The 25,662-nt window shown below is 34.1% G+C and overlaps 2 protein-coding genes and 1 non-coding gene across 5 annotated transcripts; 1 reads left to right on the forward strand and 2 right to left on the reverse strand.

Moving 5' to 3' along the window:
* The first annotated feature begins 29 nt into the window (after positions 1-29).
* On the forward strand, positions 30-6,661 carry LOC111693875. 2 transcript variants are annotated; one of them, XM_023459898.1, is made up of 7 exons: positions 30-229; positions 430-580; positions 668-887; positions 974-1,103; positions 1,414-1,537; positions 2,185-2,615; positions 5,296-6,661. In XM_023459898.1, the coding sequence occupies exons 1-7, from the start codon at positions 113-115 to the stop codon at positions 5,905-5,907; spliced, it is 1,785 nt and encodes a 594-aa protein (XP_023315666.1). In that variant the 5' UTR covers positions 30-112; the 3' UTR covers positions 5,908-6,661. The 2 variants fall into 2 exon arrangements, with proteins under 2 accessions (XP_023315666.1, XP_023315669.1); XM_023459901.1 differs by having other exon boundaries at positions 5,328-5,753.
* Positions 6,662-8,164: 1,503 nt separating this feature from the next.
* LOC106653470 (electron transfer flavoprotein beta subunit lysine methyltransferase-like) lies at positions 8,165-25,104 on the reverse strand. Of its 2 annotated transcripts, none has more exons than XM_014372924.2 (4): positions 24,645-25,104; positions 14,286-14,385; positions 9,412-9,829; positions 8,165-8,817 (listed from the first exon to the last, which is right to left on the reverse strand). In XM_014372924.2, exons 3-4 carry the CDS (start codon positions 9,815-9,817, stop codon positions 8,456-8,458), a joined length of 768 nt encoding a protein of 255 aa, XP_014228410.1. In that variant the 5' UTR covers positions 9,818-9,829; positions 14,286-14,385; positions 24,645-25,104; the 3' UTR covers positions 8,165-8,455. The 2 variants fall into 2 exon arrangements, with proteins under 2 accessions (XP_014228410.1, XP_014228409.1); XM_014372923.2 differs by lacking the exon at positions 24,645-25,104 and adding an exon at positions 22,665-22,786.
* Positions 16,807-16,888, reverse strand: Trnas-uga. The gene has a single exon. It is a non-coding gene; the product is annotated as a tRNA-Ser (tRNA).
* Positions 25,105-25,662: the final 558 nt, after the last annotated feature.

The raw sequence follows: 25,662 nt of genomic DNA on the forward strand, positions 1-25,662 counted from the left end.
TTTGAATTTCGCTGCACAGGTGGTTTCGACGCAAAACGCCAGTCGAAATTTCATCGTGATCGTGGGTTGTGGCAGCTGTCTACTTCAATGCACCATTTCCCTGGTGGTCATCATGGCTTTTTGGTGGCATAATAGAACTTGGTTGAACTTTCTTAAGATTCAGTGCTGCGTTGCGATTGTAGCGGCTATGGCTACTTTTATCTATGCTTTACATTCGGATGTTCCTAAGGTGAGTATCCCTTCGGCACTATCAATCATTTTTCAATCTTTCATAGAAACACAGCTTTACTGCTATTTATCGTATTGAGAATTTAAAAATATAATTTACTGACTGCAGTAGGAAAAATATTATCGTCAAATTTGACTTTTTTCAAATCTATTAATTTCCAAAAGTAAGTAAGTTGTTTAAAAGCTTTTTTTGGATTATAGGATAATTTGTCCATTGTTGCGATGTCTTTGGAGACTTTTTTACTAATGAGTATATCATCACCCATTTCTCAAGCATTGATAATTTATGCTGAAATTTCCAATTTTCATCCAAGTCAACAGCTTCAGCCAATGGTGATTGCAGTCATTACTGGTGAGAAATTCAGATTATTTGCAGAATGAGCTGTGATTTTTTCTTATTTTCATCCCTGCCTACATGAATTTGTATTTTTTTCTACAGGAGTTCCAATTTTAGCGATATTAAGTACCGAATTAACGCGTAAAACTATTGGATGGAAACATGAATCATGGTGGATAATTTTTGGAACAGGAGCATATAACATCTTTGTCATGTGTTCAATAGCTTTGTTACTCACGTTTTTGTTACTGTACATTGCTATCATTCAAAAAACCAAAAATTTGTTGAAAAATTTTTCGAAAAAAGATGTATTTAAATTAAGGTACGTAAAATTCATACAAGTATTTTAAGAATAACAAATATCACGATAGTACAAGCTTGAAACATGTAACGTCAATTTTTTTACAGGATAAAAATGTTACATTGCTCAGCATTGGTTATTTTTGGCATCGTAACAATGGAAATATCTTCTATCGTGTACATCAACTCATCATCCATCATTTACCACTATATTTTTGCATTTCATTCAGCTCTCTTGGTAAGTAAATCAAGACAAAAGCTACAGTTTTAACGTATTTTCATGTATAGAGTATATTTGATCACTGATTATTTTCTGAAAAGTCACTCGACAATGTTTACATTTTATAATATTATTTGAAATTAATATCTTAATTAAACAACTAAATGATATTATTCGTTTCTTTATAATGTTGGTTCATACTTTTTGTAGTGACTCTAAATGCAAATGAATTTATTTTGAGAATTAGAAAATTATTCACTCAATCGGTGTACAAAAAATTTCGACGTAATAACTTCGTGTATAAATGTACATTTGAGTCTTTTTTCAGGGGTTTATAATTCTTATGGTTTACGTAGCATGTAGTGATGTACTAATTATGACTCCAAGTCTTAAAAAATTGAAAAGACACATGGAGTCCGAAAATGATGTTTCAACGGAACATCATACAAAGGGTAAGGTTTCTTATATTTTTTCTTACTTGACGAATCACTCGAATATATTACATGATTTCAGAACTACGTGCTTGAATGAAATTATATAATTCCTAGTAGACAGTCTCATCATTTTATGATTAGTTTTTGGCCAATGAAAAAGTTTCTCAAACATAAAAGGCCCATTAAATTATACCAACATTAAAGATGACATAAGATCAGACTGTGCTTTAACTTATAAAATTATTTTTACTTTACCACTAGCAGATTTTCACGAATAAAGGTACTCGCCATCTAGTGATGGAGACTCAAAGTAGTACTATTTAAACTTCTTGAAATCTGGTCTAAATTTTTTGAAAATATTGAATTGTCATTTTAGAGTATTTGAAATGCGCTTAACATTTGTAACATAATTTACAATCAAATTAATGGCAACATTTTTTGAAACAACTGAAATGGACATTTTTCGGTCATCGGGTCACTATTAATGTTGAGCAGTTCTAGGAAATATTTTCTGAAAAATTAATAGTTTCGAAAGACTTTTTAATTGGCTATATATTATGCAAACATAGCACATATGATATGTGTTGTAAATATTAGATGCTCAAGCCAATGAATATTGTTCCTCAAAAAATAAGTTACGTGTCTTTTTATCGTTTGAAAAAAAGCTGTTCGCTTTCACGGGGTACCGGAGCTAGATAGAGAATTATCGTCCTCATCGGCGTCGGCAGTTACGCAGTTGCCGGCTGGAACGACGTATTTGCTCGCTGGCGTTTGCGAACCAGTGGCCGTGTATCCGGAAGCTCGAGGAGTCGCTGTAGGCATCGACGCTCGCGACTACAGCGGAGGCGAGGTCGGCTCCACCTACACGCCTCACATTGGACTTCCTGAGATCCAAATCCATCGAGTCGATGAAAGATACTTGGAAAATGTCACGGCGTCTGGGAGTAATTGCGCCAGTGTACGCACCAACACCGACAGCTACACCCTCGGTGGAAAGCAGCGCTGCGACGTCACTGCCCAGACTGAGTCTCAAGCTTTTTTTGGCAGTCTCGCCATGCCTCCGGCTCCTGAACCTTATGCTACAGTATTACCAGAGGTAAGGGTCGATTTTTCTTTTTTTTTTACTTTTTTAACATTATATAACCATTCGAATATAGTGACTTTTGAATTTAAAGTTTGTAATTAGTTTATAATCGACCGGAAATGCATGCTTTATACCTAACTTCAAACATTGCGTCTATAGTTGAGTATAATGATTTATCGATTTTCGTTACGTTTACATTCTCTGAAATTCGCTCGTAACTATCCATCATTTTTGTATTTAAAAATTAAGCTCAAAAGGAGCTTAAAATTCAAATTTCGGAACAGATTTTCCTTCTTCTTTTCAATGCGTTTATCAGAATCGTAAAATTTCGATTTTTGACTGGCATATAACTGTTTTATGACTTTTTCTCGTGTACCTTGCGTGTTAACTTTTTTTGTGCTTTTGCGTTTTTTGTCGTTTTATTTTTTCCAAAAATTCGTTCAAATGGGAAGGAATCCTTTCTAAAAATTGAATAATTTTTTTTTTCAATTTTAAGCCTCTTTTGGTCCTTAAACAAACGTAACTCGTTCATTTAAAATATTCATATAGTGCGGTACAAGGAAATGAACATTTTTGAATCAGGATCAAAGTGTTCTAATAAAATGTACTTTTCGATATTGCTCAAAATCTATAAAATGTAATAAAGAGCGGTATTTGAAAAAATTTCTTTTTTGCTCCTTAAAAATAAGTATAGGTTCAACAAATCCGCTAGCTTTTATTTGCATACGTGCTCACATATGCGTATATATTTTCAAGAACGGTTCCCGCAGTGGCTTTATATAATGTCATTTTTTAAATTAAGATGCAAGTTGTTTCGAATTAATACGATACACGCGTTTTCAAAGCTCGAATGTGCAGGCACTTAAACACAGCTTTTGTACTTAATTGTCAAGTTTGTTCTGTAACTTTTTTCAAAGTTACTCGGCACTAACCCGTTTTTTACTGCGGCGAGTGCAAAGAGTTTGTATATACGCGTATGCCCTAGGAGTCTGTCACTGGTGCGCATAACTCTGCCACGAGGGCGAGAGAGCGGAATATGGATGGACAAAGGAAAAATAGTGGCGGTGCAAATCTGTCGAGTTTAACACGTATTCGTGCTCGCAACCGCAGCTTTTCCTTCGCGTTCGCAATCTTTTTGCGTTTGGTGTCAAGTTGATTGAAACGCTTCAAAAGCACATTTATGCAGTATCTCGTTATTTCTTTAGCATATCATATACGTAATGTTTTCCGGAATTCGTATTCGACCAAGCACTTGCATTGACTGAGAGCTACGTTTTTGAATGTTTTCCTCGAATTTTAAATATGGGCTGCGATAAAATCTGCGAAATTTTCATAGATCATTCACAACAATTTTTCAAACTAGTTTTTGTTAAAATTATTTGATGCAAAATTTAAAAAAAAATTCTCATCGATAATAACACGAATGAATTAATTTCTTGAGTCAAAAATATTTTAATGCTCCAGGGATCTTTTATTATTTAAAAAAATATAACTTATTCGTCTTTTATAAATGAACAAGCACATCGAGTTTCCGTCGCATAATATTGAAAAATAGTTCAAACTATGCTCACGCAGTGGAAGTCGAAAGAGAAACAGATAGAACTATTGCTAGCTATTTTGTATGCGGAGATAAAACGAAAAGCTCGTAATCCAAAGATCAGGGAGTTTCGTGCAGGCCAAGTCAAGCAACTTTCTTTGTCAAGTGCTAGCCTAAGCATAAACTCGACTATATTATATTGTACTTTTCTTAGCTTCGAGCTCTCAAAACTAAAACTAAATTCTGAGTAAATATTTATGTGCTTATTTTCAGTTTCTCAGTAATTGTCACAATAATCGTTATAATTCTCATATACCTATAAAAGTTTTAGGTCAATCTACGATTTTGACAGCATTTTTATACTAAACACAATTTTTATCGTCCGTTTTGGTTTAAATAATAATGTGATTCATAAGAAATGAAAACAAGTTACACTTGAAATATAATATAATCATATCAGTACTAATTGTAATCTTATGCAAGAAAATATTTACTATTGGTTGTTTTGAGTCCCTCAAACTAAAACATTTTTAAATTTAAATAAGTGCTATTTCATTAGTTGGAACTAATATAGGTAGTTCATTCAGTGGTGGTTATTACAGAGCATGCATTAGTCGCATAGTTTATGCTAGCGTTAACGAGGTTTAAAATAGTTCCAGTACGAATGAATGAAATATTGAAATGATTTATAAAGTGCGTAACCATCGTATTTTCAACTTCTACAAAATTCAAAACTGCATTTTCTTTTATTTTTGAAGCTTGTTAGTTTGAAGATGCTGATAAAATTACTGAAAAAATGTACACGTTCAAATGTCTCTAGCGTTCACTCAAAGCTCTTCTAAAAATTACAATTTAACTAAAGAAAAAAAGATACCTATGAACCTTACTGAAAAATATTAGGTAAAAATGGGTTTAAAAAAAAAAACTTTTTATAGCTATTAAATTTCAAATTTAAACTTTTAAATCTTGGGACTAAACGTTTCGCAAGCGTGAGCCTAATAAATATAACGTATAATTAAGTTCTAACTTTCAATAATTTCTTACGAATATTTGTTACTGGCTCTTGATGCTTTCTTGAATACCCGAACCCTTTTTTAGAATTCTTAAAAGTTATTAAAAGGCACAAACTCATTAGTTTTGAATCTCATATTTCAGCCAACGCGTAAAGATATGTCTAGTCTACCTAGTTTGCAGCAATGCAACATTATGAACAGTCAGCATCGACATCACCAGCACCATCAACATTACCAACATCAACACCATCACCATCACCAGCATCATCAGCATCATCAATATCCATCGGTGGAATTGCATCAATTGCACCAGCATCAGCCTCGCCAAGCGCCGTCGAAGTTAGGCTCTCAAGGTCTTCAGTCGATAATGAAACACCACCATCTGCCCAGTCAAACAAGCCAACATCAACAAATGCAGCAGCAAATGCACATAGAAACGTGTTTAGCCATGCCCGACGTGACTCTAGCCATCAACGGGCCCGAAGTTGCCGAGCTGCTAAGTAAGAAGCAGCCGCTCTTCATTGTGCCGGCACCCGATGAATCATTATACATTCAACAAGTGCCTGGCACGACCGATGAGTCTAGCGAGGTTCCCGAAAAGATGCCCGATATCGCCAATATGAATGAGCGAAAGCAGCCCGACGGCGAGGCCAAGGTGGTGCTTGTTAAGCCCGAAATCGTTATCGAAGAATGTGTCGTCGTCGGCAGCAATGACCTTCACCATATTCATCAGCCTAATGGTAATAGTCATTAACTAATAAAAAGCTGTATACTATTATTACATATAATTAGGCTGTGAATGAAACATGTATTATATACCTACTAAATATTATACCGTTTATATTATTTATTAAATTTCGATGCTAAGTACGAGAGTTCTTACGATTTCAATTAATATTCATTTTACTAAAAGTTAGTCTGATTTATTGATCAATCGAAGTATGAGCGAAACGCGTTTGATTGGAAATAAAATAAGTTATTTATCACATGGGAACATTTTCTGTTAAAAATCTCATTGAAAACGTTACTGAAAAAACATTAGAATCTATACAAAGAAAAAAGTTAAATAAAATGGGAATGTGATATATTGATGCGAGTTGTGAATCAAAAATTTAAGGTAAAATATTTTAAAACAACGAAAATTTACTAACGTTTTGTTATTGTGTCTGATCCAAGCGTGTATAATTGTTACGAATACAATTTTTGAGTAAACACACGCTGGTGCGTTACTGAATGTAAATATTACAACTAGAAATTCAAAAAATGTTTTGTATATAACTGTAAAATTTTCATAAATTTAGACATACTGTGTAAAAATTTTACGAATCTTTATAAGGAAAAGTTTTCCGACGTAATACAGTTTACTTATATTGTTGTAATTAAATGTTTCTGATTTTATATGTTGTTGTAATATTTTAGAGCATGTTTAAAAAATTGATTTTGTTAGTATTAAAGTTTATGCAGTATGCTTTTTATTGCATACTTTTAACTAAACTGGAGAAAGTATACTCGATGACATACAGCTGTTTTTAACAATATATTCAAGCAATATCAACTTTTCTTAGTTTATACAAAAGAGTTGTACAAAAATATCATTAATTTAAGAATTCAAAAAATATATATTTTATATATAAAAATAATTATACGTTTGTTTATTATTTCTCTTACCATAATGATTGAAAAAAAATTCCGTTAGCAAAAATTATGCTTCACGTTTGTAATTAGTTCTACCAAATTTTCAAACGAAAGCCTTACAGATTTAAAACCCTAGGAGTCCTGGAACAGCATCGTGCCCTTTACTAGTATGAGGTCGTGTTAATTTTCATTTTAAGTTTCACTTCAATACAATACGTATAACTCAGCATTATAAAATGTACACAAAGCACTGATTACTATGTATACTTACTCGGGAGCTTAGTTTCTTGTCTTAGATAGTATTAAATTTTCCATAATAAGCCTTAAAGTATATTGCATCATTGTTTTAGAGTAAAAAATGGCTCTAAAAATATCGGAAAGACGTTAAATGAGATCATTGATAAAAATTGTCATAGAAACCTTAAAGTAATCATAATCTTTAAAAATGATGAATAAATAGTTCAAGACAAACAATCTAACTGTAATTCAATTCGACTAAAAATAATCAATCAAAATAACTTTTTACGAGATAAAAAATAGATTGATAAATTATACAAATATTACTCTGAATTATGATAAAAAGTTACTTCAATACGACGGGCAAATAGATTTGCTTCAAGATTGTTTTAAATACATATTCAACTCATTAAATTAGATCTTTGGTAAAGGAATTTCACTTGAGAACTATAATTCAAATCTTATTTTATTTTTTTAAAGGGCAATATCGATTATATTCATTTCTATAATTACTTTACAACCGATGTTTCTGAAGTCATAGCTTTTACTTGGGAAAAAATTGGAAACCACAAACCAAAGACATCAAAGGTTAATCTCAGAAATTCCTGCTCAGCAGCAGCCGTGCCAGTGCAAAGAGCCGAGCCACGTCGACACAGGTGAGCTTAAATATTGATCGAGTCGATCGTCCAGCGATACGTCTGAATTTGCACTGGTAGCGTCGGTGGCGGCGGAGGCGGCGGCAGCTGTGGCAGTGGAGTTGGTATACATAAGGCAAAAAAGTCGAGATGCACTCGGCATAGTCAGGGTGATTTGCAGTCGAGGCTCGGCCATCAAAAACCAAGTGCAGCTTCGGGGCTTTTGTTTTCTCGAATCGGTCCCAGCTCCACTGGCCTCGGCTGCACTGCGCCGCATATACAGTTGTCCGCACTTTTTCACGAGCTGTCCCCCCAATCGACCTCCACCTACGCGTGTTGTCTATTTGTTGTGACTCCCATTGTGTTCCAGATCGCACGAGATTCGAGTGTCGCATCAAATTAACGAATGTCAGCCACCCCAGAGGCGTCGATTTCGTCGAGCGCAACAACGTCAGTCTTGAAGCCCAACTCACCAAACAGGTCAGTGACAAGACACGGTTTCCTTCTAAACTTAATGTTGTGATATTTAAAATAGTTTTTATTAACAACTATGGAGGTATATAAAAGTGTTACAGTACAAAATAATCTAAAAATCTACAAAAAATATGTAACATTAATCGGATGAAAATCAGAGATGTATCAAATTGATAAGGACTTGAGAATTTCGATAAAAATGTATTTCATTACAATTTATATGATAAGTAAATGCTTCCCGCACACATGATTTCTGTTTAAATAAGTTTGTAAAACAAATTGTTTCATGTTCAGATGTTTCAATAATAAGTGAATTACATTTCAAATCCCTTTCGGCGCCTGGTTAAATTTCCAAACAGCTGCTTCGGTAAAACCATGATTTTCTCGACGAACATTTTCAGGCAAAGGATACTTGCGACACAATTGTAATCGTCGGCGTAATTTTTCTTTCATGCCGTGGCGTCCCGGATCAGCGATGTAAATCTCCGAGCCGTGTTTCCTTTGGTTTGCCTCGAGCCATGGCAGTAGAAGATCTGCAATTGCCTCGTCGTACAATAAGTCACCGATGAGCAATACATCAAAGCGTTCCGCCAATGCTCTTCCTTGGCTAAATAAATCTGTTGGACAAGTTTTAATTTCCACTCCATTGACTCGCGCATTCAGCAGCGCTGCAGCACAGGCCACTACAAAGGCAAGATGATCCATCGTTATACATCATTATTACAATTAATTTTATTTATAAACATAAAATGACAGGGAAAAAAATTCTTGAATTAATCACTTAATATTATGACAACAGAAAGCAAAAAATGTACACAATAAGCTTAAAAGTTTACATGAGATTGAAAAGCATAAAATGAATCTCCATCAAAAGATTATGAATCTCGTCTTCCATAACATTGGAAATGGAATCATAATCCTCCGTGTAGAATGCTTATGAAAAATTGCATCGAATTTAATTATTAATCGATTAAAACTTCTTCAATCCGAGTCTTTATTCAATTCGCTTCGCCAAGCAGAATTATTTCATCTTTCAGGATAATTTTTCTATTAGCGTTATTATCATTCTAGCTACACCGATAATGAAAGAAAATAATGGAATAGCAGCAATCAAAAGGTCAACGCTAATGAACGTCAATTCTTTCATTAATATCGATTATGATTTGAAAGAGAATTGCTGTTGACATTCTATAAGCCAGGCATTTTATAGATTCGAATTGATGATCATTTTATTTAAAAAATATGAAATATTATAGAACGACTAATAACAAATGTACCTTGGTCGATGTCATTGGCAATGACGTCGTTAGCGCCTGCGAATTTTGCTGCGATGGCAGCCGCTCCGCAGCCCGAGCCGACGTCCAAAACTTTGAGCGCGCCGGAGTTGGCCGCAGCGTTCTTAGCCCTGATCTTGGCAAATAATTGTGTCCCTTCGTCGAGGAGGTAACGAGCCATGGCCTGACCACCCGGCCAGTATATAGCCCAAAATGGTTCGGCAAAGTGACTCTCGACTTGGTCCGCTCGTGCGGTATAAAGCGGACAGTCGGGCGTTAGCAAATGTAATTGCAGCTCGGGTGTCAAGTGTTCGCGGCTGAGTTTTGTGTATCTCTCGATCATATCAAAATATTTGTCTTGTTTTCCTCGAGTGCACTGGCTCAAGCGTCTCGCCGTGTTTGCCCACATATTTTCTGAAAACTATTACTTTGATGATTAAATTTCGGCTAAATTGCGTGTACATCGCGAGCGAAATCGATTTCATTATTTACAAGAGCCCCGAGCGCGTAGCTTATTCAATGAGAGCTCGAGTGAATGAAAAGTCTTCTCTCATAAGTGCTTTACCCTTTTTACGAAATTTCGAATGCCACGTGGCAGCTACCAGTAACATGACTGTTTACAAGACCAGCTATTTTATGAACTCCCCCGTTGAAGTAACTTTTAAAGTGCTTTGTACCAAACTTGAATTAATCTCGCGTCTATTTAGATATTTTAAGCTCATGGAACACATTATAGATATGACCCTAAACTATACGTTCGTTATATCTTTAAAATACATTTTACGCCATGCTGGATTAACTTGTTTCAAATTCATTATTAGGGAATCTATCATTAAATAATCCAGAAAATAAATAATATTGATTGGAACAATTTATTGAAAGTAAAAACAAGCCAACCATGCTTTTTTTCGTCAATCGCATAATCCAATGCAGAAAAATATACTTGTCAGCGTGAATTAATGTCACTAAATAATGGTATCAATACAAAGTAAGAATATATAGCCATTTTTATCAATTTTATAACAAAAATGTCAAATTAAATTTTGACCCAAAACGATCTCCAGAATTTCGTCTTTATGGGCTAGATTTAAAGTAAGTGAATTTTAGTCATTTACCAAAGTTTACAAGTAAACAATTTCGAAATATAATTGCTGCTACACTTCAGTTAAGTCTTGACATTTTAATTGAAAGTTTTTAAAACAATTTTTCTTATATATAATGCTGTTTCATTTTTTGAATATTATTGTCTCAAAACGATGGAAAACAACTAATCTACAGACACTGATTTACTTGGAAAAATATGTAGTAAGCTTATGAAATTGACCTAAATTTCGTCGATAAATCAGTAGGCTGCTGCGGGTGTAGGTAGGTAGTATGTAGAAGCGTAATTCAGTGCAACGCGCATATACAGAGCTTTAGAAAGTATAGGTGCAACAGAGGCTGTATGAGGCCGGGGTGTGTAAAGAGGCATCGCTCATAATCCAGCCGAGGCGAGGCGCGTAATGCATAATGAGAGTTGGCTCGTATATACATCGAAGAGCCGAAGCTGCGAGATGGTGGTAAAGTTTGCCTTTGCTAGTCTTGCCTCGCGCATCTTCGCTCTTGACCATGGGTCTTCATTTCTCAACTGCGGCCAAACTTTTCATTTACCTCGCACTACTACTACACCTACTTGGAAACAGAAAGAGAGAAGCAACAGAGCTGCTACTTTTGCTCCCCACACCCCAACCCAGCAACTCCTCTTCTTTTCTTTCTCGATGCTCCTTCTCGATCCTTAACGATGCAATGTTTGACGAGCTTCTTCTGCTCTTACTCGTCCTTATACTTGCCTTTTCTTTTTCTTGTGTTTCTTTTTTATTACTACTTGATCTGGGAAACCCTTGTGACGAGGATAAAAATCTCGTAAATATATAGTAGTCACACAAAGAAAAAAATAAACGAGTTAGATAAACTACAACGAGAAACATAATTTATAGACGTACCAAATCACTACACGTAACGAATAAGAAATCAAAATGAGAACGCGAACTACTTGCTTGAATTTAATAAGCTTTGAACAAACATTTTTTTTTTTCAAAGGCTATACTTGTCGAAGTTATTGCAACGTGAGTAAAAAAATAAGTGGTAAATATGAAAGCAACGCCGGAATATAAAACCGTGCCAATGCAACTTACTTTGATTAATGTTTTTAAATAATTCTTGTTGCTCGTGCACGTACGAATTTTAATGAGACTTTCAGGTAAATATGAAGGAAAAATCAAACGTACCTTTCATTTTCCAATACGATCGAACAATGAAATAAATAAAATTCAAAATAAAAGAATCATGGTGTATGAAAAGTAAAAAAAAAATGAAGAGATGAAATTGTAACGCACTTTGCGATCGATTTTGAAATATTTGAATGCGCGTGTGACTGATTAAATTGAATTCTCTACGTGTATTGGTAGGTCATTCTAGGGCCTGTGTAACGCATGTAAACGGGTTAGTTTTGCCACGCGAGCGAGGCGAGGCGCATCAGGCCAGAACAAATCTACTCTGACGCAGAGACCTAAAAGGCTAGCTGGATAATTGTTGCTTCCGCAGAAGCTATCGCGCATAGCACGAAATAACAGCAATCGTCGGCTTGGGCGCGCTAGCTTTCATAACTCCGGCTATCAGGACGAGCATTCGTGCTCGCCATGAAAAAAGGAAAAAAAAAGTTACTGATTGTAAAATCTCGGAATAAGTTTTGTACGGTTGTAACCCCGAAGTTGGCGACTTTTTATGCATTTATCATCCCTTATACAAGATACGCTTTGGTATTAAAAATGTTGAAATTGCTTACAATCATATGAGTTTTTGAATTATTATCTTTTTCGTCGCTTTAAATTATAATCATACTAAAATTCGTACTCAGTCCACCTACTGCTTAATTAATAGCAGAGTCTTGATATATTTTTTCTACGTAAAAATTAATATTTGAGGAAAATAAATTAGTTTCATTTACGAAACTTTGGTTTCAGGTTTACATTTTTGCCCGGTTCTCAGCAAATGTATTGTAAAATGTGCAACTTTCGACCAAGTCGAACCAAAATAAAATCAATGCTAAACGATACTGTCAAATCAATAAAAGTATTTCATACTTATTTCGCTACTATTTCGAACATGAATAATGTAAAATGCGCAAAGTAGGAAAAACGATTTACGCTCGATACCTTTTTTCACCTGACATTATTGCTGACACTATAACGCTTACGGTTCGTGATTCATTCTCCATTGTAACTATACGTATGTATATATGCTGAAAGGCTCTTTAAATTGATACTCACGTCCTCTATCATTCGGAGTTTGTCAATGATTTGTAATGCATTCCGATTCGAAAAACCTTCAATACATTTCCATACTTTTTAAATAAATTCTTTTAAAAAAATAGATTTGAAACGGGGCTCTGATTAAAAATTATATTATAACTTTATAATCACTATCGAGAATGAGATAAAAAAATGCATTTCTGTTTCAAGTCCATTTTAGGTATCAAAAGAGTATTGGCCATATAAACAAGAATAAATTTAAATTTATCAGCAAATATTTTATAATCCTTTAAAATCTTTTGAATAGCTGACGAAAAAAATGTATCGCCCACGTGAAGAACATCGAAAGTGCAAACTGAGTGCTAAGTGCATCAAAAGCTCATTTAATATTTTTTCAATTTTTTTTTAACAGATATAACGTGTAGAAATAAAAGTATTTTTATTTTCACGCGAAAAATATATCAAAAATATATTCGTAGTAAAAATCTCTTTATGAAAATTAATCAGTAACACTGACTTACACTGCCCATTAACATTGGAATTATTGTTATTAATTGTTATCGTACTACAGCGGAATGCTTAAAAATCCCGAAAAACAGTCAGGACACGTGCTCAGCCTAATAAATTCAGTGCCGAGATTTGCAATTTAGTAACGTGACGTATTAATTCATAATGACAATTATTGTGCTACAACAAGTTTTGAAGCTGTCCTATTTTGGGAACAAAATGTAGTTTAGTAAATATACAAGAATTACCAATTCTAATGAGAAACTGCTCACAACATACATTTACTTGATTTCCTAACATGTGTTTAAACATACCTTAAAGTTAGAACTCGTAAAGCTGATAAAATATTTTATTATTTAAATAAGATAAATGAACTTCTAATATCGCTTTGTAATGAAATCGCTGATAATTAATGTATTAAAATTATGATTAATATATTAATTTCATCTCGTAACTCATTTCTTTGGTCGAACGATTATTAAGCCTTGATAAGGGAGCATATGTAAAGTATCCCAATCAGTGCAACTTATTTATGAAAAATTCATCACTTATCTCGCAAAAGTTTGTAATGAAATTTTCACTTATGCCATCTATAATGTGCATTAACAAGCAATGGGTGGCAGAAGTGTAAATAACGCGCGAGATAGACCCCACAGGAACAAGCCTCCATAAATCCACTTTTGATTCGATAGTGAACCAAATAATGGGTGAACGAATGTATAACCAAACCAAGAGGAAAAATGAAGTTCGCACAATGCCCGTATACAGAGTGCCGAAATGGAAGGTACATCATTCGAGTAAGCTATATCGATCCGTAACAATTATTCATCATGGATCTGCACATTCGCGCACGACTGTATTTTTCGTATACCAAGCCAATGCGGATGTAGCTGTTATCAAACTCCAATAAAAACTGTTCACAGAAGCGTGTAATTTTACAGTTTGATAAAATGAAAAAACGGAGGGATTTTAATTTTTCGAGCTAAGCCGTCATCCAATTGATGAAGGGCACCTCATTTACTAGGCTTAGTAATCGTTTCAACTGATACTGCGAACGAAAATGTTTAAATTTAAACTTACCAGAATTGTAATTTAGGAGTGAACTTGTATGGCTTTGATAATAATTTACTTGTACTTTTAAAATCGAGTCGTTGCATAACTGTCAATGGAGTTTGGATCACTGAAAGAATACAAGTCAGATATTTTAAGCATTTTTAAATTCTATTAAAAAAAAAATAATAGTTTGTAGGCAATTATAAACACTGCTTTCGAATATTTTACTGATTTTATACATTTTTTATTTGAGGGTTGCAATAGTTTTTTGCACTGATCATGCATAATTACATTACCTTATACTAAAATAGTGAATTTACAAGATTTAAAATATAAAATACTATTTTTCGCTTAGGCTATTGTAATGGAAATTGAGAAGGATTTTGAGTGAGTCGCTTTTTATCGGCAGAGTCAAAGATTTTGAGTGAAGGATATGTGCAAAGGTATTAAAAAAAATTTCCTTACAAGCAACCGATAGCGTTTCCCTCTAAACGGAAAAACATGATTCCTAACACACTTTGAGGATTACGTCTTTGAATAACTCGAATAATACACTCTCAAAGCTAAAAATGTATACCTAATTCGTATAATAAAAACGTAGCGAAACTTTTTAGTGATAGTGACCACGACTTTTGAGCTTGAAAATCTCGGTACTCTGTTCGTCAAAAGCGAATCATTTACATAATTTCAATTCCCTACGTTAAAAATAAAATAAAAATGAACCAAAAGCTTAGAAATTGTTCACTTTGCCCTGACTTTGGTATCACTTTGAAACCTTTAAAATTACACAAACTCTTTCTTTTGTGTCAAGCGCAGATCATTTTTATTTATAAATGAATATTGGCAATGAAGGCTTCATAACTTGTAAAAACGTCGTTGGTTTTTTGTACAGACGTCTTTTAAGTCCTTGGTGTATTCACTTTTCTTAGGCCATCTACAATTCTATTGGGAAATATGTTGCATAAATCATAAGTTCGGTACAAATTGAATAAAGGAACGCAAAGATGAGAGTTCAATCAATGACGTGAAAAATAAAATTCAAATTCTTCTCGACTGAGACAATGTGCTTTGATGCAGATGGAGCTTTCCTTTGTTTTTGTATAAAATGAATACTCCTGATTAAAACCGGGGGGAAAATCGAATGTTTTATTGACGAAGGTCCTTATCCGTCGCAGCAGTCTTTATGTCAGCCTATGAATCGCACGCTTTATTATCACACGGTGCCACGAGAGCACAAGAGCACGGCGCGGCATTAATATTATTTTTTTAGAGGCACGCAGCTACTTTTAGAAAAAGTAAAAGGGTCATAATTTGAATTCGTATTTGCTGAATAAGTATATTAAACAGCTCGTGCTACGGCGGTACATATAGCTGAAAGCTCGCGTCAAAGCCGGTGGGAGGCAATGGCCGAGCCTGCTTCATTTACAGCGTGAAAATCTTTTTTACGCGTACACAGTAATTATATAGCTAGACTCTTTTTTTTTTCAAGCTACATAAAGCTTGACTGCTTTGTCATAGGTCGTTTGAGCCGTGAGCGCCTAAGTCGTCGTGCGCGCCCTGGCGCTAGGATTTATTCATTGCAACTTTGGCTTGTGTAATCGTATATACATATAACCGGTGGCTCCCATTTAGCCTTGTCATCAGTCCGTCGGCTTCTTTAGCTTCTTTAGGTGCTCTTTGCTCCGCAACATTTTTCTCGCTTTATTGCGGATCCGTTTGTCGACTCTTTTCTTCGCGCACTGCTTCATGTTTCATGCATATAATACATATATATACCAACGTATACATATAATGCTTTGCTCTTGCGTAACCTTTTGCCATCCCACCCTTCTGCAAGTATATATACGGCTGATTCTTCGAAAAATCGAATGGTCGAACAAATTTTTTGAGTTTACATAAATTACTTGTTGTTTTTCAAGTCAAAAACGTCCCAAATGTTATTAGAATTTTCGAGACTGTTCATCACCTTTTACCACAGACCCAAAGTTAGTGTTTTTCATAATTTCATGTTTAATGCGAATATTTAAAAAAATCTCTGCTCGGTGAAGAGGAACTTTCAGGAAAAGTGTTGAAGAGCTTTTATGCTGAAAATTATCCAAACTCTCAAAAAGAAAAAAAAATACTCCAAACAGGTCTGAGCACTTAATGAGCTTGTTATTACCGAAAAAAATATCAGCATAACCGAAAAATTCACAGAACTTTCTCAGAATATCAACTGATACTTCATAAATATTTGTAATGAGTCTTTCAGTATATTTATTTTTAAACTAAAATATATCTTTGATGAAAATAACGATTTAAATGCTTCTTCGATCATTATTTCTCTTTTTCTACATTTGAAGTGTAAAACGCCAAAATCAAATTTTTTGATTTGAATTTAATGACTTTTACGCATAAGTGAATCTGAATGGTAAACTGGTAGCAAAACCGTGCCCTGTGCTACATAATTTTGTACTTTCACATTAGCAGTTTTATTTCTGAAAAGTTTTTATCGACATTTAATTATATTAATTATATAATATATATTGCCAAAATATTTTAAAAAATTCGCTGCGGACAGGATTCGAACCTGTGCGGGTAAAACCCAATGGATTTCAAGTCCATCTCCTTAACCGCTCGGACACCGCAGCTGATATTGCTGTAAATTCAGATTTACACATAAATTACTCGCCATCTAGTGGAGGAAATGGTATGGTCGTATGTAATGCGATTGACTAGTTGGCTACATTTTTGAAAATAATTAAATAGTCATTTTCAATTCACTTAATGTTTGCTACGTGCTGGTAACAAAAAAATCGTCAAAAATAAGATTATGTATGGTAAGATAATTAAAAATATTTAAAATTGCCGATTTTTAGTTATTAGGCCTATGTTAATGTTGAACATTTCTATCAGGGCATAATTAAATGAATGTGTCATGCCATCAGAAATTTTTTTGCCATTCGATTTAACATAGAACCGGCCATATGTAAGCGCTCGTATAAGCTTCCAGCTATACGAATACCGCTACTAAAGCCACCATGTACAAAATACGCGTGAAGAAGTGAGAAATCCAGAAATATAGATAAAACAGATTCTCTAAACAGACAAATTACATTTTCATTTCTTGTTTTCAAAAGTATTAAAATTTTATTCTGTAATGTTAAAGAATTTAAGATTTTATAATATATTTATGACTGTTAAAGGCAAAAACACTCGGCAACAAAATTATCGCAACAAAAAAATTCATCGAAATTTCGTCGATTTTCAAATGCTTCTATCTTGGGCTAGATTTATCGTATCAACAAGCTTTTTTTTTAATTTCTTGGAAATTTTGTCCTCTTTAAATCCATATAAATTAAGATGAGATTCGAGTTAATGTTGAGTTACCAGTAGTATTTGAGCGCGACCCTAAAAATTGCTGAAAAAAAAAGACTGTTTGAACGTGTACCAGTAACACAGTAATTTTTCTATCAAAATCTAACATACACCATCGCAAAGTGCTCTTTTTAACGAGTAATTTAAAAAAAAAAGGACCTCTCTACGATTTTTTTAACGGCCTGTAGGTCGATTTGAAGGTATGGTTTGTGTACGCAAAAAGCCCAGAAAATTGTCTTGATTTCAGCTAAACGGGGGATTTCACGTACTTTAAATGGTATTTTCAAAACGACCTACAGGGCGTTAAAAAAATCGTAGAGAGGTCCTTTTTTTTTAAATTACTCGTTGAAAAGAGCACTTTGCGATGGTGTATGTTAAATTTCGATAGAAAAATTACTGTGGTACTGGTACACGTTCAAACAGTCTTTTTTTTCAGCAATTTTTAGTGTCGCGCTCAAATACTACTGGTAACTCAACATTAACTCGAATCTCATCCTAATTTATATGGATTTAAAGAGGACAAAATTTCCAAGAAATTAAAAAAAAAGCGTGTTGATACGATAAATCTAGCCCAAGATAGAAGCATTTGAAAATCGACGAAATTTCGATGAATTTTTTTGTTGCGATAATTTTATTGCCGAGTGTAGTTTTGCTTACAATTCATACTGTCTCGACTACATGTTAATAGAGAGACTTTGCCCGTGTCCTCATAGCAAGCAGTACGGATGCCGGCGGGGGAAAAACGAGCTGGCCGGTGTCGGGTCGGAAAAAGAAGAGCTGCAGCTGGAGGAGACATCGGCGAAGAAGAGAGTATAAGCTCTGGATCGCGCGACTACTTCAGGAGTGAGAAAAACGGCGTAATCTTGCCGGGCTGCGGAGCGAACTAGCAAAGGCACGAGCAGAATACGCTCGCGGACCGTTGGGGGCTGCCAAGGGCGTAATTTCGCCCGCAGCCACTGCATACCTACAGGACGCGTGCACGCATCCGCGTACTTTCAACTTTTTTTCCAGCTATACCTAGCCGCTCTTTCATTATATGCCCGGCCCGAGCCCAACAGCGAGAAGAAGAAAAAAGAAGGAGAGTTAGCGGCTTCTTCTCGAGCTCCAGCAACAGAGGCTATTTGTACGTAACGACTCGATGCTGCCAACTTCGAGGTGCCATTTTCATGAGTTACTTTGACCTACATGCTGTTTCGATATCGGCTGCAATCCTCGTATTCGTACTTGGCTTTCTTCATAACTAGTCTATTTTCAGTAAAAACTAAGCGAGGATGTGCTTTTTCTTACAAAAATTAACTACTTTTTCTGCAACTCCGTTTTCTTCTATTGATTAAGAAGAGTAAATATCGAGTGCGCCCGAATTCTTGGCGTCACCACTTGACATTTCCACGTACTCTTTTACAGTGGTCGTGCACTCTGTACGCGTGTCTCTCATTATACTTGAAAATATGATTTTTGCGTTCACTAAAATGTCCTTAAAGCTGAAACAAGGCAATGCATACGGTACCAAAGGACGATTCCACAGCTACAAGGGGCCTTTATAATAAAACGAGACGAGTGGGAATAAATCTCTCCTGGGGGTCGTGTAACTCTCCATAAACAAGGTACTTTATTATTTTTATACCATGTGTCTTATACTTCATGGCATTTGGCACATTTAAATGTAAACTTGCCCCGCGCAAGTTATGTGCAAAGTTTATAATCCGTTACGTCTAACAGAGTAGTCCGCTAATTTTTATGGATAACTCATAGATTTTTAAATTATACCGTCATCACTACTTCTCGTATTACGTCAGCCATTAGTCAGACTATTAATAAAAAGCCTCAAGAATCATATTATAATATTCTTACTTTGTTGTTTCTTCAATGATAGGATTCCTATTTGACGATTTTAATGATTACAAGAGCAACGTTTACATTTATTTTCAATAGTATCCTGAAATATGTCCTTTACACCGTTGAAAAGCCTTTGCATTATAAATGGAAATAATCTGAAAATACTGCCAAACTACAAACAAAGATGACTATCGCTAAACTTCCTGTGAATACAATTATGCATGAGAAACACGTGTACTAATATGGTCTAGTCTCTCTACGAACTCAATCAGATGATATCTCTTCATGAATTTGATACCAAGTTTGGTCAAGTAAATAATATTCGTTCTCAAGCCATTCCAAGCTTAAGTAAGGTATGGTTCATATTCAAAGGAATACAACGCATATTATAATACGTTATAAACATAATACTCGTTTCCAAGTTTTTTTTCAATAATAACCTATTTTTTAAATTGAAAATTGCGATTGAATTGAAATGAGTTGTGATAATTGTTTAAAAAAAAAATTGTATTTATGTGGTGTTATTGGTAAACGTTCATCCATTTTTAATTAAATTATAAATTAATGTTTTATTTCAACCTGTTATTGATTTATTATTATATTTTTTCATACATCATATGTTAAAAACTTCTTCTTTTAGAGAAGACAACGAAACTAATATTAAAATAGAATAAGAAATGATAAGTACTTTTTTCATTTTAAATTTAAAATCCTGAAACTGTGCGTCGTTTCGTTTCAAACAAAAAGTAATTTATTCCTGGTTATGTTGTTTAAAGTCAACATTTATTTTAAATCCATAAGCTTGGATGAAAATGATAATTAGGTTGAAAAATGAAATGCTGCAGTTTTTGGCAATGTTCTGAATTTATAATTTTGGAATGAATAATCCGTATAGCTATCATAGAGTATCGGAAGATGAAATCCAATAATCCAAATGAGAAATATCCATTTTACTACGTATAACGGAGTTAATACTACAAAGCGCCAGCTGAAATTGCACCGCTCGAGAAAAATCAGAAAAAAGGAAAAAAATTTGTCCAAGCTCGAATAAAATATTCATCGGTACTTCATTTGATTGTTGCGTGCGGGGTGTTGTTTAAACGCCGTATATCGTATTTATGGGCTTGAGAACGATATATTCACACATGTAACGTTTCATTGAAAATGAAAAAAAATTGCTGGCGGCAAAAGGCAAAATAAGGGGGAAGAAGTCGAGCGGCCGAAGAAAAATTGAAATAGCCAAACAAAACCATCAGAGAAAAAGGGTTTGTCACGAGTCAAAACGTATGGTACGTGTACGCCGGGAACGCAGCGCGCGGCATGCAACTTTAAAAGAGCTGACAAACTACCAGCAGCGGCCTGGCAAAAGATTAAACCTAATTTATATAGGCAACACAGGGCAGCCTCCGTACGTACGCAATCGATCGATATTGAATAGCATTGCGATTGCAGGCAAAGTCATTGAAATTCAAGTGCGTTCTCTCAATATACCGCTTCTTTTTACATTTTTTAGTGTGCCCTATACTTACTATCTAAAACTTTATGAACTCGGCACTGTATCGAACGGGATGAATACATTTTATTCACTCAAAAAAATCCAATTCCTCGATTGACTTGAAAATTATTTTTTATATTCTAACCTTTTGAATTATCGTTGAGATGTATAAAGATTCTTATTTATATTTTTAACCACCATATTTTACTTGTTACTTTCAGCAATTTAAATATTAAAATTACCGAACCTCTGGTGTCTTTTACCAGCTCTACATTCAAGACTAAGTAGATTAATTCAATTATCGGTAATTATTTTAAAGGCAATTTGTGTTCGTTGTCTGTTACACAATTGTTCGCTTAAAATTACAAATTAGCGCTTGGGATTGACGTAAGTTGTTGGATTACAAAAAAAAATTAAATGTAGCTATAGGGATCATTAAATTATTTCAATAGTGGAAACAATTTGAAAAAAATAACAACAATTACATAAATGCTATAATTATTGAGTCAATTAGAAACAATTGGAGCAGATTAAAAAAGACAATATGAGCGCATCAGCTAAAATTTTCACAGGTAACTTCTTGATAGCATTTCTACGGCAATGTATTCGCGAACTACAAGAGTTAATAGCAACTCGTGTGATTATACAGCTGCAACTTCCGCTGCAGAGCCATACAAGGGCTAACGAGTGATTACGGAATATTCCCCCGCGCTGGCATAGCTAGATGAAACATGAACTGTACTTGGTGGTATTTATTGTGCTTAATTACAAGTTTTTGTTGGTGTAACTGAAGTGTACCGCACATCACTTCTCATAGCAATGCTGAAGATTATTTCATTCATTACGGATGCAATCCCCCTGCGTAACGAGCCCAAAAAACCATTTAAATTGTATCATTTCCAATAAATTTTCTCGAAACCGGACGTAAAGTTGCCATTGGTTTGAATTTTAAATGAGTTTCCAATCGGTTTTTCGATTTCATTAATATTGTTTTTTTTCGTTATTATTAAAGATATTTTTAAACTTATATTCGAGATTAATGTTGATACGAAAAATTTTATTAACAAAATAAATCATTTAATGTCAACTGATGTAATTTTTTACACTTTCATTTAAATCTACACATTTATAAAAAGGATTGTGATTTGCAAATAGCTGCAAAACTTGATAATGTGCAAAGTGAACAACAAACATAAAATACAGCTGTGATCTGAACTTTTTACGTCCAAAATCAACAATCTCCGTTGAAATAAAATGAAAAATATTTTTACGCTATACCTTGACAATGATATCTAATTTTTCAATTATTCGTATTATTTATGACAACCATTACCACTTTCTTTTGAGATTTGGAAATTTAAAATTTATAATATTACCATAATTAAAAACTTTTCTCCTAGAAAAGTTCATAAACGCAGTGAGAGAAAAACTAAGTTTATAAATGCTATAATTATGAGTAATCACCTATTGTTGGAAATAAATTCAAGTTTTTTTGAAATGACCGCCACATTTGTAAATAAAAAGCTAAGCAGACTAGACACGTCCCACAGTAAACTTGACAGTACGGAAGCAGTAACAGTAACTTGTACAAGAGCCGCTGAGTCTGCGCACAATCTTCAAATATTAGCAAGTCTGCGTGTGTGAGTTTACATACTGAGATCTAAGAGGGTATTACTCGCGTGTATGTGTAAGAAAAAAAAACGTCGTATCTTACATACCCAGCTTAGGTTCATCTAAAATTTTTTGCCAAAACAACTGCAGTAAAAATAGTACTGTGTCCTTCTTAGGTTTCTTGCAGACAGATTAGTTAGACTTATATTATGTGAACTACGCAAGAGAGAAGAAACAGTCACGTAAACTTCAAAAATACGACCACAGCGCCTCTATTATAAGATTATTTGTTGTTATAGAGAATGGGAACTGTCTTTACTAAATTTGAAATTTTTACATAAATTAAAATTAATTATTAATTTTGCCAGAAAATTATGATAATAATTTTTAGGTAATTCAAGTTCGATAATGGTTGTTAATTGTTATCACTTTTCGACAATTTTTGAAAAAAGTAAAATTTTATTTAATTGAATTCTGTTTTTTCACTTTTGAAAATTGATCAATTTAATCATTATATTAATAAATTTAATATTGTTTAACCACTTGAGCCATTCGAAATTTTGTCGTTTTCGCAGCATATTTTTTGACCGATTGAATATAAAGTTTCACCCTTTTCATTTCACAATTTTAAAGCTGGAGAAACATTTTCATTGAGTCCAAAAAGCAATCCAATAATTTGATCATTCTGCCTCGTTAAGCTGCATTTGAGCTATAATTCGATTACAAGCAATGGAAAATTACCTCGGCCACGTAAATACTGAAAAAAAAAAGAAAATGCTGTTCGATACGAAGCGAACTAAAAACTCCGAACTCCGTGATTTTAAAAATCGTTCAAGAAATCTCGTAACTCGTTTCTATCTTATAGCGCCATAAAGTATATTACTGCACGAATATGAGCTGCGGCGTGAATAGTACTATAAATTTCGCTCTGAATATGTTTAAAACGTAAACTATGAATCGAAGATTTATGCCCCTACCGTGGATTCAAAAAAGTCACAACCTTACTTACGAAGCCATCTATAAAATACGGGTAAAAAATTTTAACATGCATACTCTATATTATTTCAATCACGTAGGTCTGTGAAAAAAATTAATATTGTACCGAATTGTTGTAACTTGTTTATTATTTATTTGGAGTTCGATAAGGTCCCGTAAAGTGTCGCCAAAACATAATTTCATTGATAACTTTCAATAAATAAATTCAATGAATAAATTTAAGAAAAAAATGATTATCATTATTTTTTTTAATCATAAAGACTTTATTTCGTAAGAGAAATAATCTTTACTTTAATATTTCTCTTATTACTACAAAAAATACAATTAAAATGTGTTTACTCACAGACTTTTTAATTTTCCTAAACTTCATATGCTTAAAAATTCTATGCATGTAGTGAGAATTGTTTTTAATTATTTTTGTGTAAACCTCCTATGGTTGTTTATGCTCGTTGGCATGTGTGCATCGTTCGAAAAAAAGACAACTAAAAATTAATCGCGAATTCAGCACGTAGGCAAGAAAAAAAATCAATACTGTAAGGAATTCCGATGAGCCCCTGAACTTTCTTGGATAAGTTTATTTAAATTTGTTATAGGTAATGTTGCTGTTGCGAAAGTATGTGACGTGCGATAAAAAGTTTTTCTCATCTCTGCATCAGAATTCAAAGCTCCGAAGAATGCATTTATACTATACATACTTTTTCATGACTTCTAGTCCGGGACCCAGAGGGTTTTCGTAACTGATGGAGTGAAGGGGCTGCACCCAGTTTTTTAATATATTTTGACCCCCTGATTATGAATATTTGGCAAAGGTGGATTTGTTGAAAGTGTCGGGAAAACTTTGATGAACAAATAGTTTTTATAAAAAATTGTTTTTCGTAAAACAAAAAATAATCTTAGATTTTTGATAAATTCGAAAAATATTATTATTCTTGACTTTTTTCCAGACGGCACATATTTAACAAGGTAAAAATCGTTAAAATGCCCAATTTCCAATTATCTTTTGATCTAGTTAATGTTTCTTCATTTTAAATATAAGGCGTGTAATGAGCCCTTTTCTTATCCCAATTACTTCTATAATAAAATCAACTTACCATTGTCTCATAACTTTAGTGTAGTGAGAAGGGAGAGGTTTACAATTGAAATAATTTTCATTCACTCTTTTAATGCACACTCTCTGATTTATTGATTATCGTTGTTGTAAGTATAATTTACAACAAGGTATAAGCTTACTAATTGTCGTTATATTAAAAGATCTTCTGTGACGTAGTTGCTTGAACGTGTGTGGGCCACTACCGTTGTGTTGAGGGCGACACTTGCTGTTGCCGGTTATACGTTGATGAACTTATCAACACTCTACCAGCTGAGCGGCACGACGCTTTAAGGATATTGTAGCTGCTGAAGCAATCAGTGCTGATGTTCAGTTCAGTTTTTCTACCCACGACACTTAAATGCACTTGAGAACACTTATACCTTTTACTCGATAGTTACAAATGCGATCAGATAGAGCTTCGCCTTTGACAATAGTTGTAAGTCTTATGATTTCTGGCATAGCCCCGCCGTACTCAACTGTAGAAACCGATCTGCCTTGAGCTTGATTTTTGACCACCGCATATACTGTTCTTACATGCGTTAATGCTTGCAACTTTTGTTGATTTGAAGAATTCATTTCTATGCGTCAATATCTTTTCACCCTTGTTGACAGAAAAACAGAGGAAAGCGCATGTCGCTATCTTTGACATTGCCCGATATAAATGCTATTTTCGTCGATGCACATTGTTGTGGCTAAGACTATTGTTGTTCACTTTCAATGTCGGTTGACGTATGATTATGCCCTTCAATATTTTTCCTTTGCTGTCATTCATTTAAGCGGACTCTTGCACGTGCTCATAATCGTTTCATTTCGTATGTTATCAATTGAACATATTTGTGCATATACTTATACCAAGCAGAGTCACGCTCGATAATACGTGAACCCATTCATGCTACTTTGTTCTTATCTGAACGTAAGAGATGTACAATTCTGTACGCTACTTGTGACGCTTATTTCCTGCTTGGGCGTTTATAAAATAGATAATCGATAGATCATTAAAGGTGAAGTTTTAATTTAAT

This window comes from Trichogramma pretiosum, unplaced genomic scaffold (assembly GCF_000599845.2).
Source record: "Trichogramma pretiosum strain Unisexual culture from Peru unplaced genomic scaffold, Tpre_2.0 scaffold60, whole genome shotgun sequence".
Taxonomy (NCBI): Eukaryota; Metazoa; Arthropoda; class Insecta; order Hymenoptera; family Trichogrammatidae; genus Trichogramma; species Trichogramma pretiosum.

What these genes read in the sequence shown, in the direction of transcription:
- LOC111693875 (XM_023459898.1), top strand. Translation starts at nt 113, where the DNA reads ATGGCTTTTTGGTGGCATAATAGAACTTGGTTGAACTTTCTTAAGATT. An exon ending in AAAGATGTATTTAAATTAAG is followed by an intron (nt 888 to 973) that starts GTACGTAAAATT and finishes ATTTTTTTACAG; the next exon opens with GATAAAAATGTTACATTGCT. An exon ending in AACGGAACATCATACAAAGG is followed by an intron (nt 1,538 to 2,184) that starts GTAAGGTTTCTT and finishes TTTGAAAAAAAG; the next exon opens with CTGTTCGCTTTCACGGGGTA.
- LOC106653470 (XM_014372924.2), bottom strand. Translation starts at nt 9,817, where the DNA reads ATGTGGGCAAACACGGCGAGACGCTTGAGCCAGTGCACTCGAGGAAAA. An exon ending in TGCCAATGACATCGACCAAG is followed by an intron (nt 8,818 to 9,411) that starts GTACATTTGTTA and finishes TTGCCTTTGTAG; the next exon opens with TGGCCTGTGCTGCAGCGCTG.